Raw genomic sequence first — 20,642 nt, forward strand, 5'->3', positions numbered from 1 at the left:
CTTTCTTCTTGCCTCGAACTTTCTTGCAATGCAATGCCCAGTACTTCTGTTTCCATCCGCATGACCGGAATTGTTTCTGGTACACAGGGATTATGGTATTAGTAGTTCTTCTACGTAGTAGCTACAAGAACTACAATTACAGCAAGTTCAGTATCTGCACAGCCAGATGGCGGTATATATCGATATCATATGTGACAATTTAATCTAAAACCCTTACGTCAAGTCATCCCGAATGCAGTCACTCACAAGCACAGCTGATTGATCGATTGATTGAAAATGTTTATTTCACACTCGAACTAGAATGGGTAGGCCTACATTTCAAACGAAAGAGTCATCGTTGAATATATTCTTTCAGAGTGAACGTTTTTAACTCAAATCTTTGCTTCTGGGAGGTGCCTGGAACAACATATTTTCAGATGGGGGTCTGCGGCCAAATACTGTACATATGTATTTCTGGGGGTCCTACATGGAAAAGTTTGAGAACCACAGACATAGAAACATAGGTTTTTCAGAAAACTGGTTTTAGAAGCCATTTTTTTGGAATCAACCTCAGGACCAGTTGTACTACAGTCTGTAGTAAAGGCTTTGCTTACAAGGATAATATAGTCTCAAACAAGCACACTCATGCAGGGCCCTTTGGTTGTAAAGTTTGTAGCAAAAGCTTTGGTACGGATCAACATCTGAAACGACACATGTTGACTCATACAGGGGAGAAGCCCTTTATTTGTACAGTTTGTAGCAAAAGGATTTCTCGTGAAGACCACATGAAACGACATATGAGTACTCATACAGGTGAGTTCTGTTGTACAGTGTGTGGCAGAGGCTTTAGTGATATGTGTGGTCTGAAAAGTCACAAAACCCTTCTGTTGTACAGTGTGTGGCAGAGGCTTTAGGGATATATGTGGTCTGAAAAGTCACAAAACCCTTCTGTTGTACAGTGTGTGGCAGAGGCTTTAGTGATATGTGTGGTCTGAAAAGTCACAAAACCCTTCTGTTGTACAGTGTGTGCTAGAGGCTTTGCCAAATGTGTAATCTGAAAAGTCACATGATGATACAAAACCCTTCTGTTGTACAGTGTGTGCTAGAGGCTTTGCCAAATGTGTAATCTGAAAAGTCACATGTCATGATGATTCACACAGGAAAAAGGCCCTTTAGTTGTGAAGTTTGTTGCAAAAAGGTGAAAAGGCTTTACTACAAGTCTTAAAAGACTGCATGATACAAAGGAACCGTCCTAGGTCTTGAGCACACCTCAATGGCAGTTGCTCCTTCATCGCGATCAACAAGGTGCCAGACTAGCTAATACCAGACATTAAGCTAATAAACAGTAACCCACTTGGAGAAAGGAGAGTGCATATAGTGCATAAACTAGCCTATAGGCTACCTCCCATTTGACTAACAAGAAATACATTTGGTTTCAAAAAGAAACTTACCGGTAAGGAATGTTGTTATTTTTGGTATTTTGGACAAACAAACCTGTAATGTAATGATGTAAATAAGAGCAACCTCACAGTTATGGTAATGTCTAACCGAACAGCCAGGGGAATTGAGCTTAATCAATGTGCATAATATGTGTTCAGAGCATGAAAATATTTTTGACTAAAGCCTGCTTCCATCAGCAGCATGCTCCATTTCTAGTAGAATCATTTGCATATAGGCCTCAGCAGCATGTGTGCAGCTGCAGGTAGGGGAAGTTGTGGTCATGTAGTTTAAAGGTTGTTCATTGATCTTGATATTTTGTTTTCTGTTGCTCTCTTCCATTCAAATAACGATGAGCCTAAAAGCAATTTGTTTTGCATTTGAATATTTGACAACATATAGGCGTGCTCTGTTGAGCCCTGTAATCAGTAATGGAATCTGGTCTATGTAACAGTAAGTCATAACTCGAACACTTCTATTTCAAATAATGATACAACCGTAATGTGTTATATATCTTACTATCAAGACCTAGGCCTACAGTTGGAGGCCATCGATATTGTCCTTTTCTTTTTGCTGAGGTTTGCGTGATCTGCGCAAAAGGACAGTTAACCCATTTTGGGCAGGAACCCCTTTTGGTGTTTTAAACATTGTTATAATTTAGCTATTGAAAAATAGCAGATCTACAAGCTCATAGCGCGCCACCGAGTGGCGCGCTACGAGCTTGTAGGTCTGCTATTTTTGAAAAATCGTGAAAATATTTATTTCAGAAAACTGGAGGATTTAGAAGGATTCTTTTTTTAAATTTTGAGGTCAGGCCTAAATGGGTCAAATGATAAGGGACAATATCGGTGGCACCCAACTGTACATTTAATTGCGTGGGGCACATACAGTAGAGGTGCCTTGGAGAAATATTCAGATGTGCAAATCGTTTATCAGTGGAAATATATATTTCACTCATCAATCAGCAAATAGTTTATGCTAGAAAACATTAGAAATCTGCGAAATAATTATCTCACATGAATAGGAACATTAATAACATGTCACAGCTGATTGATATAATTCTGGATTTGTGTGCCCATAGAAAACACTCATGGACTGTATGAGTGTTATGACTCAGCAGCATTTATTTTTAAAGTGGAATGGATCACAAAGTACAAATTTAATTTAAATTGAGTGCATGAATATTAGCCAAATGTGTTTTAAGGGTGCTAAATCTGGAGACCATATTCACAGAGGGCAGACTGTCCACTGTCCCACCTCAGTAGTAGCCTATTCTCTTTCAAAGTGCCATAATTGAACTGTTAAATAAAATAAATAACTCCACAGTGCTCATGTTATGCATGTAACCCTAATGGCCCCAGTTTAATTCCTAACTGGTTAGATTAGAGAATGGAGTGAAGAATGGTGTCCAGGATACAGCAAGTGACTGTAAATACAGCCAAACAAGGCTGCCTACTCTGAACTGTCCAATACTCTAATTCCACCAGGGGACAGCTGAGATGAGCTCCAGTATGGCTGCTTTATAGCCACACGGAGCCCCCGTATCACAGTCCACCAGAAGCTGCCCTGTCGTCGGAATCTAAATCAGCAGATGTTCTCTGTGTGAGGGCAGTAATTAATGAAGCCGCACCATCAGCGATATATTGCCCCGAATATTTAATGCTGCCCCTATTAAAGCAAGCTGGAGGTAACAGCATGAGGAATTAACTGCATATCTGTGGCACTGCCTTCTCTGATGACTCAATTTCCTTCCCATTCGCCCAAGTCCAACTAACTGATTATGCAAATAGCATATTCATGATCAAGCCCTCTTACCTGTCGATATGTCGTAACTCGTAAGGTAGCCTAATAGTTATTATGCACCATTAGAAGATCATTCTCGCAGGGGTCACCTACACGGACAAATGTGTCCGTGGCAAATATTACATTTTCTGTTTTACTCACCATTATAATGTTCTTATTTTTATCATAACACCCACTTACTGAATGTCAAGTCTCCAGGTTTTCTTCAGAATAAGTATGGCAATTATTTATTATGCCACTATGGCACATTAGGAGTTCAACTGTGGCTCTCAAATTCTCTGTGTTCTAATGGAACCAAATGGACCCGTAAGGGTCCATTTGGTTCATCACCCAACAAACATGACGAAGGACAGCTTCTAAATACTGAAATATGCTGGGCTTTGTGCTGCATGGCAATACAATGTAATCCCAATGGTAAATGCTGAAGCAGCTCTTACTCCTATAATGATCTCATTCTGCTTAAAGATGTCATTGGGTTATACAATGGGATACGCATAGACATAATGATGTGATATCTTTATTGTTCCTCAACCATCCTGAATGGGAGATGAGCTGAGTAGCGTACATAGTATGTAATAACTCACACACGTTTCAGGTCAGTTCAGTCACTGGAAACAGTGGAAAGGATTCATGACTTAGAAAGTAATCTTTAAGATTTACTTTAAATGTGAAGGCCATACTTCCTACCTGCATATCTGTGCCTCCATGTAAATCCAATGTTTTAAAAAAAAGCTGATGTCTCCATTCTTCAATATTACGTTTTAATTTGACTGTTAAGAAAAATATAGAAATGTTTGTATGTGTGCGCATGCACACAGTTTGTGCCCATGTCCAGTGAAAGCAAAGAAGAGACTAATGCAGGGATAAAATGCTCACACAAAACAAACAGAAGAGTACTTTATTAAAAGTTAAGCCCAGTATCCCCATTATTCACACTGGGAAATGTGTATTAAAGAATTAGCTGAGACAACAGGGAGATCAAATGTACAGATGCCAGAGGCTAATATATTCAAATACAGACAACAAGAGCCCTTCATTCAACTGGAAAATAGTAAGATGTGATTGTCATTGTGCTCCAGTTCTAACAAGAAAGGACACAAACTAACATGACCAAAGCAATGTAAACGAGATAGAGAGCACAGTTCTGTTCATGCAGGTTGCAGATCAAATTATTGCATAGCTAAATGAACACACTCCAGGCATGTTTCAAACAATATCTGCTGTGTACAATATATCTCATGTGCAACAAACGTTGATATATAAGTTATTTGTGTAACCTTAATATATCCAACATATATTAATATAGGCCAGTGTCTGGCAGAAGTAGATACAGTAAAAAGGGCTCATATCAATACCTTGTTTTTCTTTCTAGAAAATGTAAAAAGTAGTCCTTTCTCCCCACATGTGACACATTCTGGTCAAGCCCTATTATTTCTGGAGATTAAAACACGAAACAACCTGCGTTTCATCAAAGAAGAAAGTAAATGAATGCATAAAGAGCTGAGTCATCCTGAGAATCAGTCTTAACGAGCCATACAGTTTCCCAGACTTCAAACAGACTTCACAGATCGCAGGGAAAGGAGGAGTGAAGGTTGACAGGAATTGGAGATACGGTATAGGCACTGTGCTGTTGAATACTGTACACCAGTGTTCTCAAACCTTTTCATGTCAAGGATCCCCAAATTGACTCATTATAGCCTGTGGTCCCCCATTAGAAAATATATGCCAAGGACACCCATAACAGAAGATTTTTTTTACGGCTCTAGCAGTGATTCTCAACCATTTTCATTTCAATGACCCTTAGGTTTGACCTGAATTAGGCTACGGTCCCCCATTTCTATCTCTGGGACCCCAATGTATATTGTAAAATCAAAGTTCATTTAACTCTGAGCGATTCCAAATGGAATGATTCCATTTGTACACTCTCTGAGTTACAGACCCATAAGGGTCCATTTGGTTCCTTACTATCATTTAGCTGGGGACCCCCTGGAACCCCCTCAAGGACCCCTAGGGGTCCCCAGACCACACTTTGGGAACCACTGCTGTATACTGTAGCACGGTCTGGGTAGAGTCTGGGAGGGTCTGTCCTGATGTGTCCAGCATCTTCACCGTGTAACCAACGTGGAGGCCCTCTTAGATTCGAATATGGAAGGTACTGCAGGCACAAGTAAGACAAAATGCGAAAACTTTACTTTCACAATCTGTATATCTCTGCTGTCGGAAAACAGCTAACTCCAAAATGTTCATTTTTCAGGAAATGAAAAATATAAAATTTTCAGGAAATGAAAAATATAAAATTTTCAGGAAATGAAGAAAACCTTAAATTCTTCAAACAAAGCAATACGGCCTCATCAAAGTTGGTATTGTGATTTTATATATATTGTCAATTACTTGCATGGGAAGGGGAGAGGTGGTGGAGTTGGCTGCTTTAGCAGACACAGTCTGAGGATCCAATGCATGGAGTCTGTCCGAAGCGCTTTTACTACTTTGCTTTGTTTTTTTAACCAACACACAGACGTAAGGGTGTTCAATAGCACTGATTTATGCAAAAAGAATTATCAAAACCCTCAAAAATGGTTTCCTACAGCAACGCTATACAGCACTTTCACTTCTGCCCACAAATGCACAAAGTTTCAAGTACAACTCGATTTCACCCGCGGCTTCTCAACTACTGCCACACCCGAGGGCTGACACAGCTCTGGGTGTAGGGTAGGCCACCCAGCCTGGCAGAGATCTGTACATTTAAGATCCTATACTCTCCTCGCATGCACACGTAACAGACATATGCCATGGTGGCAGAGCTCTGAAAACACAGTTATCTGCTTTTCATGATCATTTAGAATGACCTCTTTCTACCTGCAGACATACCACACCAGTATACAGAGCCATCCGTCACCAGTAAGACGCCTGAGGCTGAGGGCGAGAAGTGACCTTGCCCTAAAGGGCGAGGTCACGTGCACGCATCCGCCTGGGTGACAGCAGCCTGCTGGGCGAGCTTTGGCATGGGGAGTCAGATCAACATGGAATTAATTCTGTACTGGCCATATACAGTAAGGGAGCATGTCTTGAGTGTACAGTGTTTGATGAGGTCAGATCAACATGGAATGTCAGAACAGGTGAGCTCCATACAGTATATGGAGATCTAAGGGTGGTAGCGGGGACATTCTCTTGAGTGTACAGGGTTTAATTTTCCGGCCTGTTGAGAACTCTAGTTTTCGGCGGCTGCCGGGCTGCACTAATAACTTTGAGGCAGGCCTGTATAGATTTTGAATGGACAGGTGGGCCTGTTGAGAACTCTAGTTTTCACCGGGTGCCGGGCGCGGTTGCACTATAACTTTGGGGCATGGGCCCGTCTAGAGTTTGAAATTTGAATGGACAGGTATAAGTCAAATGGGACACATCGAAGAGGAAGGATGGATGGGGAAGGATCAACATATGGAATGTCAGAACAGGTTCTGACATATATCCATATATGGAGATCTAAGGGTTTGAGGTCAGATGTATAATTGCTGGCCAATATTGATGACATCACGGATCTGCATACTGCAACAACCAACTGTGACAGCGCATTTACTATGACATCAGGGTCTCCACATCTTCATCCCTGATGATGTCAGATGATGTCACGAGACCTAGGCACCATGTGATGCCCGACACACGGGAAATGCACGATTCCATAGTTAACTGCGACCTTTGGTCACAATACGTGATTGGTGTTTCAGCAGGGATTTATGCTTCTGGCTGGCAATGAAATCAGACATGGGTCGTTTGCATTTAGATGAAGACACATACTGGAGGCTCAGGCTGACAATAATGAGAGCAGAGCCACTATAATGACAAACAGCCAACTGGGGGTTGTGCAGTAAATGCATCATGACCATGGCATGCATGTGTTGATTAACACATGCACATGCATGGAGGTCGATTCTAAAAACGCCTTCTAAATCCTGACCTAAGTCTTTTGAAAAACTTCAAATATTGGTTAAAAAAACAAGAATTAATCATATAGTGATATAATGGTCAGGTGAAAGAAGCGCTGTCTCCGTTGTAATAATAATAATAATAATTGTTTTGTTTTGTTTTATTAGTAACGTGTATGTTTGTGTGTCACAACCTCGCACTTCGCGGCCGTTTGCGTGCACTGTCTCCGTTGTCCCCCCCCCCCCCCCCCATATTGGTATGATTATTATTTTAGTAACGTGTATGCAGCCACGTTTGGTGTGAAGTTATATTGAGTGACATTCTAACATTGCAAACGTTTTGCTGGAAATAAGCGGACTTGGCAACCCTGCCTGGAGTCGACCAGAGCCAGAGTTACGCAAACTCTGTGCCAGTCCTGCAGTCCAATGGCGGCTCTTCTACATAGATCAGACTTCTATTGAATGGGGACAACGAATGGGGACAACCGGAAGTTGTTTTCTGCCCCCTCAAATTCGCAACTATTTTAGAGTCGACTAGGTGGCGAACATGTGGCGAACATGTGGTCTTCATTTTCAGGTTGGTCATTTGGTCAGGTCGTCACCTGAACAAAAAGTAGTTATCATGAATCATACGTCGTAACAGTGGAATATCTATATAATGAAACTATGCATATATACTATATAGACTAGTGCTGTCTACATAAAGTGCTATCTAAGTCTATACATAAACCTGAGAGAAGCTTTTTTTGGTAAATTAAAACATATTTTGGTATACGAGTGAATCAATGTTTAAATGTTAGATTTAAATGTTTTTTAAATCTAAATGTCCCATCCACTGGGCCAAACAAAGTGTTCTGATGGGCTTCTTCTACTGCTGGTATGCCTGAAATTCGTCCAGTGAGAAAAGTTCTGTGGTGAAAAACGAATTAAATGCGTTATTTTATTTAATCACGTCCCAGCCCTAATAGTAATAATATAACCAGAGAGAACCTTTCTGTAGTGCATATACATTACCTTAAAAAGTCAGGAGCCCTAGTTATCATGTTTTCAAAGTCAGCGAAGGAGAGTTTGTTGTCCCCGTCCAGATCGGACTCCTCGATGGTCTTCTCACACACCAGGTCCACCTCCTCCGGAGTCAGCTCCTCCTTCGTCAACTTGTTCAGAGTCTTCTCCAAGTCCTCTTTGCACAGATAATTATCCACATTGTAATCTGTGGACCACCACAAGGAACATGAAAATCAACACAATAGCTATAGATTCATTTTAGTAATAAGTAAGTACATTTTATTTATAAAGCACCTTTCAAGACAAAGTCACAAGGTGCTGAACAGTGTACACAGAACAAGCAATCAACAAGTTAAAACAAACAGGAAAACATAGCACAATAAAGTAAAAATACAATAAAGAATTTAACGAAACCAATAAAACACAGTCCAGGGTATAGCTAGGGCATATAGCAGTGGGTGTGGTTTTCTGGTTCCACTGAAAAATCAGCCATTCATTTTTCCCCATAGAGATTTACAAAGATATTTAAATCTATTAGGCCTATGTTAAGCCTAGAATCAAGTCATCAATGATCCTGGTGAATCATGACCATAAAACCTTTGATTATTATTTTATTTTATTTTATTAAAACTGCAAAAAAAGGTATTTAGGTTTAGGCTTAGAATAATTTTGTAAATCTCTATGGGAAAAATGAATGGCCGATTTTTCAGTGGAACCAGAAAACCACACCCTATAGGAGGAACCCACGGTGAAGGTTTGTTAGAGAAGAAGTCCATCTTTACCATATATCTTGAAGGCAAATATGGCCTTCAGCTCTCTGGGAGCCGTTTCACTGAGGACGGAGAACATGTCCACAAAGTCATTGAAGCTGAGGTTCCCCTGGCCATCCTCGGAGAAACACTCCACTATCCGGTTTCGGAACGGGTTCTCCTGCACATAAAGCAGGTTAAACGTTGGATAATTGAATGTGTCTGACAAAAAACGTGAATAGCATACATACACTAATAAAAAAGTATTGGTCAATATGGAAATTAATCTTGCACCACACAGTATACTGTATTTATAAATAAGAAAACAAAACAGCATACACCAGTAAGACGCCTAAGGGCGAGAAGCCCTAGCCTAAAGGGTGAGGTCGCGTGCACGCATTTACACTTTTCTGTTATTTCTTTTCCTCTCATTTTCTGTAAAGTACTTCGGTCGATCATGTTTTTGTTAATGTGCTCTATAAATATAGTTTGAGTTGAGTTGACGCATCCAGGAACTTGATAATCAAACAACAAAAAAATATGAATAATTGATATGTTGCATTGATTTTTCACAACTGTGTGTGGTGTTACATGTTTCATGCAGTCATGACCATGACAGTTTCATGGCCATTCTGTGTTTATAGGCTGTTTATATGCTGCAAAACGTAGGTTGTAGTGTGTTCTGCTGAGCATGGTCTTTCACACAGACAGACCCCGCTCCCAAGAGAAGACAGACTAAGGGCTATATCTTAATTGCGCCACCCCTTAACCCTTATCCCTAAACTTATTTTGCCATTTTGTACTATTTTAAAAAACCTTTTAAAATAGTTAAAATAGCTGATCTACAAGCTCACAACGTGTAGATGTCGATCGGCTAGTTGAACTATTTTAAAATGATTTTCAGCCAGGAAGTTGTACATGCCCAAATTTGTGCATGTACAACTTCCTGGTCTCAACTGCACATGTTTCTTTCCTTCCATGGAGCAACATGGCGTCGCCCGTACGGTCTTCGCGTCTCGTCTTCTTTAGACAGTCCTTGATGTCGACCCCGCCCCGCTTCCCTCCGCCCCACCCTTCCTGGTGCTGCAAATAATGGGAGTGGGGCGGGACAGAGAAAGGCCCTTATTGTTCCAGCTCCAAAAGAACCATTCACATACTGTAACAACAAAATGGCTTTTTGTACCAGGAACTCTGTGATTCCTGAATGGACCCCGGAAAAAGGCCTTTGGTTCGGCACAATCGGCAGTCTCCTCAACAAAGCCAATTAACGCAAATGCTGAGGCAAGCAAGGATTAGATTTACAGTTATGATGCATTACAGGACTTTGGAGACCTGCGTGTAAATTCCCATGCCTTCATCAATCCTTGCTTGAGTGGTCTCTGTCTTCCTGCAGCTGGCCTGTGACAGCTTTATGGGCACAGGCCAATTATGTCCAATGGAAGGACACATTATGAGACTGTGCTAAAATGTGCTGCCCTGGAGGTGGACTCCACATAAATTAGTCCACCTCCAGGGCAGCACATCTGCCTAATATGTATAGGAGGAAAATTGCCAGATAAATGCTTCTTTCATGTTGCACAGCATAGCAAAGTGCTTCACAAACGGGACATACAACAGTATAGACTGAGAGACTTTTTCACATAATGTTAACCTTCACAAGCCCAGAGGATGTGGCATGGTGCAAACAACAGTGAAGGTGGCTGATGGGTTCAGAAAACTAAGGTCACACACTTGGCTCACACTGTACAATACTCCTCCCAGTAGTGTGGGGACATTCAGTGTGTGTGTAACAGGCCTACAGCTGTTGAACGTTAATTCTATCTGTGTCCACTAGTAACTGAAAAGGGGAGGGACCTTTGAAAGGATGAGAAAACAACAGATCGATGCACGAGGTCATCTATCGCTTTATCGTTCTCCTCATGTGATATTGGTCCTTTCCAAGTAATAAATCCTATTAGCCATTTAAATGACCTGCTTCATAGATCTTAGATCGATCATAGATGTTTCGTAGATCACCTCCCACCAGAACTTCACACATGCTTTTGACACAACCGTGGTCATCTTCATTCACTCAAGCAACATGCTTGGCACTCCAAAGAGCATCTCACTAACAGTGCGCAGCTGTCTGAGATTCAGCTAACAGTAGCGGGAGGAGGTGGTCGCTGTCACACCAGCTCTAGCCCTACAGTTTTCTCTCATTTCCTAGAGCAATACTCAGGGGAAATAAATCCCCTTTGCCATTTAACTTGCAAATGTACAGATGCGGCCTTCAACACAATTGTGCCTGGCCTGCAAGTCTTGCATGATTGATTGATTGAAATTTGTATTCACAGAATGTAGAATGGGTACAGTTCTGCTACTGAGGCTATAACCATGAAAAGCACTCAGACTTGTTTACATCAGGGTCCTCCATTTTCAATCAGACTTAGGCCTGCACCTGCACCCGACCATGTGCAGGTGGATACTGAACTTTCTGTCGAGTCGTGGTCAGGTGGTGCAGATGGTGAATATATAACATCTGACCCAATGCTCAATACCGGTGCACCCCAGGGCTGTGTGCTCAGCCCCCTCCTGTACTCCATGTACACACATAACTGTATGGCCACGCACAGCTGTAATGTCATCAAGGAGGTACACCGACGACACTACATTCATGGGGCTGATCACCGACACCAGTGAGTGAGACGGCCTATAGAAACGAGGTCAATAAAACTGGCGCTATGGTGCCGGGAAAACAACATAGCTCTCAATGCTGGAACGACCTTCGAGCTAATTATGGACTTTAGGAGGCAGAGGAGGGAGCACACGTCAATCTACATCGATGGAGTTGCAGTGGAGAGAGTCAGTGAGTTCAAATTCCTTGGCACACACATATAGACGACGGCCATAAGTGGGTCACTCACACCCACTTGTGTGTTGAAAAGGGCACAACAACGCCTCTACTGCATGCTAACGGCGCCTGAAGAAGTTCAGGGTCAGGGTCGGTTGAGTTTTAACCGGCCACGTGTGTCGTAACCGGCAACTCATGTCGGGAGCCACGGTTGAGTTTTAACCGGCCACGCCATGTGTCCTGACTCACGCATTTGTGTTGGACCAACGTCTGCACCCCGGTGCGAACAGCCCAGCATATAGTCGGAGGCTTTTGGTGCAACCGAAGGGATGTGCATAATTGCCTGCCTACTTTATCCAGTTTTAGTACGATTTTAAGTTACCTTTAGTTCTGGCATGTTGACTATTAAGGATAACGGCACTTCACAGTCTGGGTCGTTAGTGTAGTCCATCGGTACAAGATGTGGGGCCAGCTCATGATATCTGCCGTGCAACCTAGAACACACAAATAAATAAAAGACAGCAATAGCTTGTATTATCAAATCCATTTATCAGGTTTCAGTACACCTGAGAGAGAGAGGTTTCCTACATTAGATTATTTTCAAAACATTTTCAAAAACATTCCCCAAAAAAAGACCTTTTCTTTAATACCAAATTAAACGATTGTTCTAAGTAATTAGAACAATCATGAATCAAGACATTCCATAAATTGGGAAAACAAATAGTAGTAGTGAAAATAGTGGATCTACAAGCTCACGTGGCGTGAAGCGGTGCGTTGTGAGCTTGTAGATCTGCTATTTTCACTAATTTGGGTCCCAGTGGAACGTCTAATTTGTCTTTTGGGTCACAGGCTAAAAAGCTTGGGAGCCGCTGGCTTACCAAAATAAGACTATTGCTGCTGAAGTAAAGCAAGGAACCCTCCACCCCCCTTAACAACAAATGAGTGTAACAAGAGCGTAAACATAATGGTCTATGATGCTGATTATTTCCAAAGATGTCCGGTCTTTTCGAATGTATATACATTCCCTGACAGATACACCTGAGGTCATGTATTCTGACACAGCGCAGACACGCTCACACGCATGCATGCAGGACCCATAAAAATGTGTCAGCGACCCACAAATGGGTCCCGACCCACTGTTTGGGGAAACTACCACACACACACACACGCACATGCACACGCACACGCACGCACGCGCACGTACACACACACAGTGTGTCATCAGAGGTCGGCAGTAATCTACAAGCCTCTTACACTCTGACCCCTGAACATCCCTGTTACTGTACGTGCGTCCTTCCTCATCCTATAGCAGTGTCATCCATCTCAGGGGTCACTGCTCTTATAGAGGACAAACTCATTAAGTTGAAATCAAATAAACCTGCCAAAATGACACAGCTGCTGCTGCAATGATCGGTCATACAACAGTTAATTCTATAGTAAAGGCATTTTTACTGGACAAACCGTAAGGCATATTCTACGGGTCCTACTGATATTCGGTACAGTACAGTACAGTACAGTACAGTACAGTACAGTACAGTACAGTACAGTACAGTACAGTACAGTACAGTACAGTACAGTACAGTACAGTACAGTACAGTACAACAGCACTGGAACTTTTTAATGTAACTCAGCATTCTGCTTGGTTTACTGTATGTCCTGATACGTTCAACTTCAACACCACTGCAACAACAGTTCAACATACTATCATTTATCTCATTCGGAACCTCCCAATTTGTTTAAAACGTTCTATTTCTAATTATCTTCATATTGACATTCATTTAACAAGCCACGGTTAATTTTGATTATTGAAAAAACAAAATCAATGCAAACATCGTTCCAAACTAAAAAGCAATGGCCTACTTCCAAACAAACTCTGCCTATTGACCATTATGCTCATTTTGTTCCTTCATGCAATGCAATAAAGTGAACTACAAGAGTTAAAGTACGAGTCTTATGGAATTTAGATTTTTGTTATGCACATGATGCACATTGAAAAGACAAAAATGGATAAGAATGACACACCTGTATTCCTGGGCAGTGTTGATTTCGTCGACTAATACTATGACAAAAAATGTTCATCGACTACCTTCTTTAACTGACGAAAACGAAATGGAAACTAAATAAAAACTAAGCTATGATGACTAAAACTAAGACTAAATATATTGACAATTTCCTCAACAAATAAAAACTAGACTAAAACATTAGGAAGGGACTAGTGGACAAGAGGAAGAGCTCCATCATTTTACACTTGGTTGCATGCTGAAAATAGCAGATCTACAAGCTCACAACGTATCGCAGCCCGACGCGTTGTGAGCTTGTAGATCGGCTACTTTCAACAAGTGTAAAATCAGCCATTATAACGGCATCAAGGCCCAGCAAAATACATTTTAGTCGACTAAATCAACTGTACATTAAGTCGGCTAAAATCTTATGATAGTTAGTCGACAAAAACTAGACTAACACTAGTAACATTCCAGGTGACTAAAATGTGACCAAAACTAAATTAAAACTATTCGAGAGACTATGACTAAAACTAAAATCTAAATCTAAATCTAAATTTGCTGTAAAAATCAACACTGTTCCTGGGTAAAACCAACTATGATGTTTCAGGCAGAGCTGTGGACCTCACAAAGCGATCGCCTCATAATGATCAATGATGATCTTTGTCTCTCACCTTCATAACTGTGTCATGGTGTGTGCTGCTGGGAACACAAGCTTGGGATGTTTTATGAAGGTCATAAAGCATGCGATGCTACTACGCTCGATGATGGAGATCAATTTCGGTATGGTCAATTTCATTTTCAGCGCACCGCTGGCCTTGTAATCAAAGGCAGTTTCAATGTCATTGTGGAGGAACAGTTCAGCATTCATCCACAAGTCGGGGGGGCACTGTCCGGCAATTTGTTATTAACAGAAAACGTTGGGAATGATTGCAAAGGAAAAGAGAGTCTAGAATTCTAGAGTCTAGTGTCAATATTAATGTTATTTTTTCACCAAATGCAAATAATAAATATCCTATACAAATGTGTCCTGTGTTTAATACAAATATCTGTATTTGTCTAGACTATTTGTGTTCTTGTGTTTACAAGTGTGAGCCAAAGCAAAAACAGACAAAGTATCAACTTACTGAAATACTGATCATATGACCGTGACACATTTCATGACCTGTAATTCCATTACGGTCAATTCTACATGCTCTGATTAGATTAAAAAAGCAACCTGAGAGCGCCATAATATGGAGCTATAAAAATATCCATGATTAATGTCATCTAGCTACAGTAAACATGACAAGTATAATCTCATGAAATAGGTTCGTTTTCAGTAATGGATCATTACATTTGATAAAATTTAATTTTAGATTCAAATAAAGCTGCCTCTGTCATTCTATTGAGAACTGCAAAGATTAATCCAACAGAGTGCCCTACTGTAATATCAGCACATGAATCCTTACGCGTGAATTTTGATCCAATTATATGAAACCACTGAAGTTTATTAAATTCACAGTTCTATCATCATACCCAAGATCATCTTTAAGGGATTATGTTTGATGCTGTCTGTCTGTCTGGGTATGTATCGTTGCAGAAACAAAAACGCACCAGAGTCTTAGTATGCATATCTTGTTTGAAATATAACACCATAAGTCACAAGTTGGTTTGGTTTGTATGCGCTACAGTGAGGGCGGGCGGCTTAAACCCAATCTTGCTTAGGGCCCCCAGATGTCTGGCTGGCCCTGCTTCGTACATAAACATTACTGCAACTGTCTGTTTTACCAAAATGTTGATCAGCAAGGGATAGATAGAAATAGCATAAGTATATATTTTTTTGGTTATAGTTATTCTATTTATAGTGACTCATAGGAATAGACTATGTGACAACCATAGTCTGGTGACCACCGGAGAGACGGGTGACAGCCGGAATGTAGACGGCACCCGGGTGAGCAGTATGGGTTAGCGCCCCAGCCTGTGTCCTCTGTGAGGAGGAAGCCCAAAAAACCCTTGGTGATGCCTTTAGGAGGGCCATTATAATCCACCACTCCTGAATGAAGTGCCTGGCGCTGGGAGTCAGGTGCAACGCACAGGTCCTGGTGAGAGCAGGAGTGGACCTGGTGAGATGTAGGAGGGGCCCGGACAGGAGTCAACCTACAGAGCCTAGTCCTTCCACGCGCCAGAATCTGGTTCTCCCAGTCCTGGCAGAGTAGTTCCGGAGCAACGGATGGTGTGGCCTTGGTCTTTCCCTAATGGGACTGAACGAGGGTAGCTACTGGGACGTAAGTCGGGACTTGATCACCCCGGCTGGGTCACCTGAGTGAGGGGTATATGATGTTGCCAGACCCGAAACCCTGATGACCTTGGGATACATCACTGAGGATACGTCCCAGGTGCATCCATGCAATGTTTTTGAGTTATAGGTAGATGCAAGAAAGAGGGTGGCTCCACTTACCGAAGGATTTCTTTGCGTGTGAAGTAAGTGCAGTCCTGTAGGAAAGTAAGCGCAGTGTGAATAAGCATGAATTAGCACAAACAAAAACACAAACAAATTATTAACTACAAAGAATGCCCAAAACACAAAGGACAAAAAGATTACTGGTAAAAATAAATGGTTATCATATATTTTATACACAGGGAGTACCTTGTCCTAAACGTAGAGTTGTTCTAAACAGTTTGAATCCGTAGCTTTTAAAGCAAACATTTTTAACTAAAATCTTTGTTTCTGGGGGTGCCTGGAACCAAATATTTTAAGATGAGGGTTGATAGCCACATACATATTTCTGGGTCCTTGAGCACCCATTTGAGCACCACTGATATATGAATATACGTTTTTGAGAAAACTGTTAGGATTTAGAAGAGATCTTGTAGAATCGGCCTGAGGTCTTAACGGCTTATCGTAATTACCTGGCATCCCTGTTCCAAGACTGAAAAGGATACCGGGTTGGTTGAGTGCAATGAACTACTTGGCTGGCTAGAGAACCATCAGTATTAGGAGTCGACATGGACTACACTGGTATGCATGACAGGCTCGGGTGGCATATAGAATGACAGTACGGGGCCTTGGAAGTCAGCGGAACGCCTAGCTATTACACTAAGCCCTGAATGAGGTCTCAAGTATCACTAAAGGTATGACTTGTTGTCAGAATGTTGTGTCACCCATGGTAGTTGCAATACACACATTGAGGCAAGGGAACATGATCGTGTGTGTGTGTGTGTGTGTGTGTTTGTGTGTGTGTGTGTGTGTGTGTGTGTGTGTGTGTGTGTGTGTGTGTGTGTGTGTGTGTGTGTGTGTGTGTGTGTGTGTGTGTGTGTGTGTGTGTGTGTGTGTGTGTGTGTGTGTGTGTGTGTGTTTGTGTGTGTGTGTGTGTGTGTAAATGGTAAATGGTGCATTTATATAGCCGCTATATAAATGCACCATTTACCATTTACACACACACACACACACCCTTGGATAAAGGCGCTATATTATAGCGCCTTTATCCAAGGCGCTTTACATAGATTGTGCATTACATTCACCCATTCACACACACATTCATACACTGAGTGCAAACCTCTGGAGCCACCAGAGGTTTGCACACATGTGCACAGTGCACAGTCTGCACATGCACATTAGTGTTATTGTGCTGAACCTGCACATTCATTACCACGCCTGCCTTATTTCTGTCCAGATATACGCTGAGATATTTGCTGTATTTTAGATTGCGTTGAGGCGTGTGTGTAAGTTCCGACTTCTGAGGTAAACTATTTCTTCCTGTAACATGCAGCTTTATCGATATGCATTTGCACACTGCATTTCCCTGTTTCGTTCCCCTCAGGTATTAATCAAGACGATCTCATGTTATTTCAAGTCTCAAGGCTTATCAGTACAGGCTGAGCTGCGTGTGAACCAGTCCAGAGCATTATCAGTTAGCCTATACACTCTCTATTCTCTATCTTTTCAAATCGGTCCGTGGCATAATATGTCAGTTTGGGGGACCTTGACATGAAAATGTTTGAGAAGCACTGCCATAATATAGTAGAAACACTTTGCATGGTAACTATCCATCCATCCATCTTCAACCACTTATTGATAATCGGGTCGCGGGGGCAACAGCTCCACCAGAGTGCTCCAGACTTCCCTCTCCAGAGCAACATTAGTGACTTCCTCCTGGGGGATCCCCAGACGTTTCAAGGCCAGTGAGTCGATGTGTTTCCTCCAACTGCGCCTTGGTCTGCCCCAGGGTCTCCTCCCAGTGGGACGTGCCTCAAGGACCTCCCTAGGGAGACGCCCGAGAGGCATCCTAACCAGATGTCCGAACCACCTAAGCTGGCTCCTTTCCAGGCAAAGAAGCAGCGACTCTGAAATTCTCACACTATCTCTAAGGGAGATGCCAGCCACCCGTCGAAGAAAACTAATTTCGACTGCTTGTATTCGCGACCTTATTATTTCGGCCATGACCCACACTTCATGACCATATAGGTGAGAGTAGGAATGAAGATTGCTCAGTAGATAGAGAGCTTTGCCCATGGCTCAACTCTCTTTTCGTCACAACAGTGCGGTACAGCGACTGCAATACCGCCCCTGCCGCTCCGATTCTATGGCTGATCTTTTCTGATTCTCCATCCTCCCCTCACTCGTGAACAAGACTAACTAAGTGTATGTAAACCAGTCAGTACAGGACAGCCTTCCTTCTAATATTTATCGTGGCTCATTTGAGTCGTCTGGAGCTACATTTGTAATAATGTCATCTACGGTACATTCACGATCCAGTTTAGAGACTTAAAATAGAGAAAGCAAGAAGACGTGTCTAAAGTCTGCTGCACAGTAAAATCCTCAGAGTTAAATGTATCCATTTGGAACTCAGAGAGTGTTCAAATGTAGTGAACAGTGTGCTGAGGCAATTATCCGATACAGGCATATACCCCACATGGCAACTCTGTCCGATTCTTTAAATTGTATAGGCAACATCATTATTTCTAAAATAAGGGCATGTTAAGAGCAACAGAAGTAACCAGAGAAGCTCTTGAGCCGTAAGTTATCTCCCAAGGGTAGTGTTTCCAGGCATGCCATCATACTGAGGCTTGGCATCAATAATTAAGTCACACCTAATCGTAATGATAAACCTGTGCAGACATACAGGTAGCTGGCGTTTCTTCACAGGACGAGGCATCTATTGTTACAGAGTACAAAAGGTTAGGGCTTCTCAGATCATGTCAGATGTTGCCCTGAAGACCTCGAGATCCTCCAGTTGAAATGAAATCAGAGCCTTCTGCTATTAATTTGTTTTAAATACATTATTGTGCATCATCATTGCACATGATGTAAGCACGGAACAATCTAATTTCATATGGGCTCTAAAAATGTATCCTTTATGCAGTGGTTTTCAACCCTTTTCATGTCAAGACCCATTTTTTATTACTTGAGCCACGGACCACCATTTGATGAGATTTAGCCTCTCAGACCCAAAACTAAAGAATATTTTGATATCGTTGAACAAGATTTTGTCCACAATTGGCATGCTGTATTGATACCATTTTGAGAGATAACAGGCAACAGGTATAACATCAAAAATAACAATTATTCTACAGTATCTAATTGCGTAGACTTCTTGTAGATTAAGTAATGCAGCTGTTTAACAATAATCTAACTCTTGAGAGCGAAAGATGAAACCAAATGGACCCGTACAATCCTCAATGTTATTTATCCATTTGTAGTCTCTCGAGACAGACTGTTGACTCTCAGTTCAAAGGAAAAGAGGGTGCTGCTGTGTTCCCTTTGTTTTGCAGATGGGTTCCCAGATTGATCCTTTTATTGTAACTGAGGATTTTACTTGTAGAGCACTACTAAAACATACAAATATGGCCTGCTATTTGACAGCTTTTAGCAAAATTCTATTCTCAGTGTCATCAGCAGAGGGTCTTTGGTCATTTTAGCCATTGCCTTTTGTTGTTGTTGCAGATATGTTGACCATGCAGGATACTATTTCCAATTATGACCCATATTCAAAATCAGTCATTGACTCACATCGGGTGGATCACACAACTGTATTAACATTAGTTAATTACGGTAGTTAGTTCCTTAACTTTGGATAAATTACATATCTACACTAAATTGACCTAACACAGGATTTTATTGGACATGCCGCCACCACCACCCATGATCATAATAATCCCTTTTCATTTCAATGTTGTTAAAATCTACATTGTAATTAAGGACTCATGCTTATACTTTACATTTTCTCAATTAAGCATTAGTCCCACACACACGCATAACAGGCTACACCAGACTAAATGCACCTTGAAGATAGCTACAACAGACTTGTCATATTGCACGATATGCTGTTATATGCCATGCCATGCTCATATATGGCTATAATAACACTGACATGTGAAGATAAGTCAGAGGAAGAATCGGAAGCTTTACCTGGTATGCATCAAGTTGCTCGTCCGTAAATATGGTCTGCTTATTACCCATCTCTTAATCGAGTTGTTTTTCTCCTGTACAGAATCATTACATTTACAGTTCCATGTGTTTTCTCAAATCTATGCATTTAGGGGGTCCAGGAGGAAGATCAAGACCCCCCGCACATCTGTCGACTGAATTCCTTCAAAGTATTGGTGCGTTTCCAAAATAATATGTCCCCCATGGATTCAAAAAAAGGAAAACAAGAAAAAGAAAAAAGAAAAGGGTTTGCGGCAGCAAAGAAATTCAAAATGATCTAGAGACATGACCAGGGTGTACTGTGTACTGTTTGCTAAGAGGAGGCGTGTGAATTGATCCGTTTCAGCACCGGTTGCTGTCCGCATGCAGCTTGAGTTACAACCAGCGAACCACCGTTCAACACCAGAGGGCGTCTATGACCCTAAGGCAGTGGTTTTCAACCATTTTCATTTTATTTTATTTGGAATAAATTGAGTCACGGACCACCATGATGAGATTTATCCTCTCTTA

General features: G+C 41.6%; 1 protein-coding gene across 1 annotated transcript; it reads right to left on the bottom strand.

Annotated features, from left to right (window-relative positions):
• Nucleotides 1–4,051: 4,051 nt before the first annotated feature.
• Nucleotides 4,052–20,224, bottom strand: cib2 (calcium and integrin binding family member 2). The gene is made up of 6 exons (XM_079501777.1): nt 20,115–20,224; nt 16,164–16,198; nt 12,106–12,217; nt 8,927–9,074; nt 8,154–8,349; nt 4,052–5,374 (listed from the first exon to the last, which is right to left on the bottom strand). Exons 1-6 carry the CDS (start codon nt 20,163–20,165, stop codon nt 5,353–5,355), a joined length of 564 nt encoding a protein of 187 aa, XP_079357903.1. The 5' UTR covers nt 20,166–20,224; the 3' UTR covers nt 4,052–5,352.
• Between the last annotated feature and the right edge of the window lie 418 nt (nt 20,225–20,642).

This window comes from Electrona antarctica, assembly GCF_951216825.1.
Source record: "Electrona antarctica genome assembly, chromosome: 5".
Classification (NCBI taxonomy): Eukaryota; Metazoa; Chordata; class Actinopteri; order Myctophiformes; family Myctophidae; genus Electrona; species Electrona antarctica.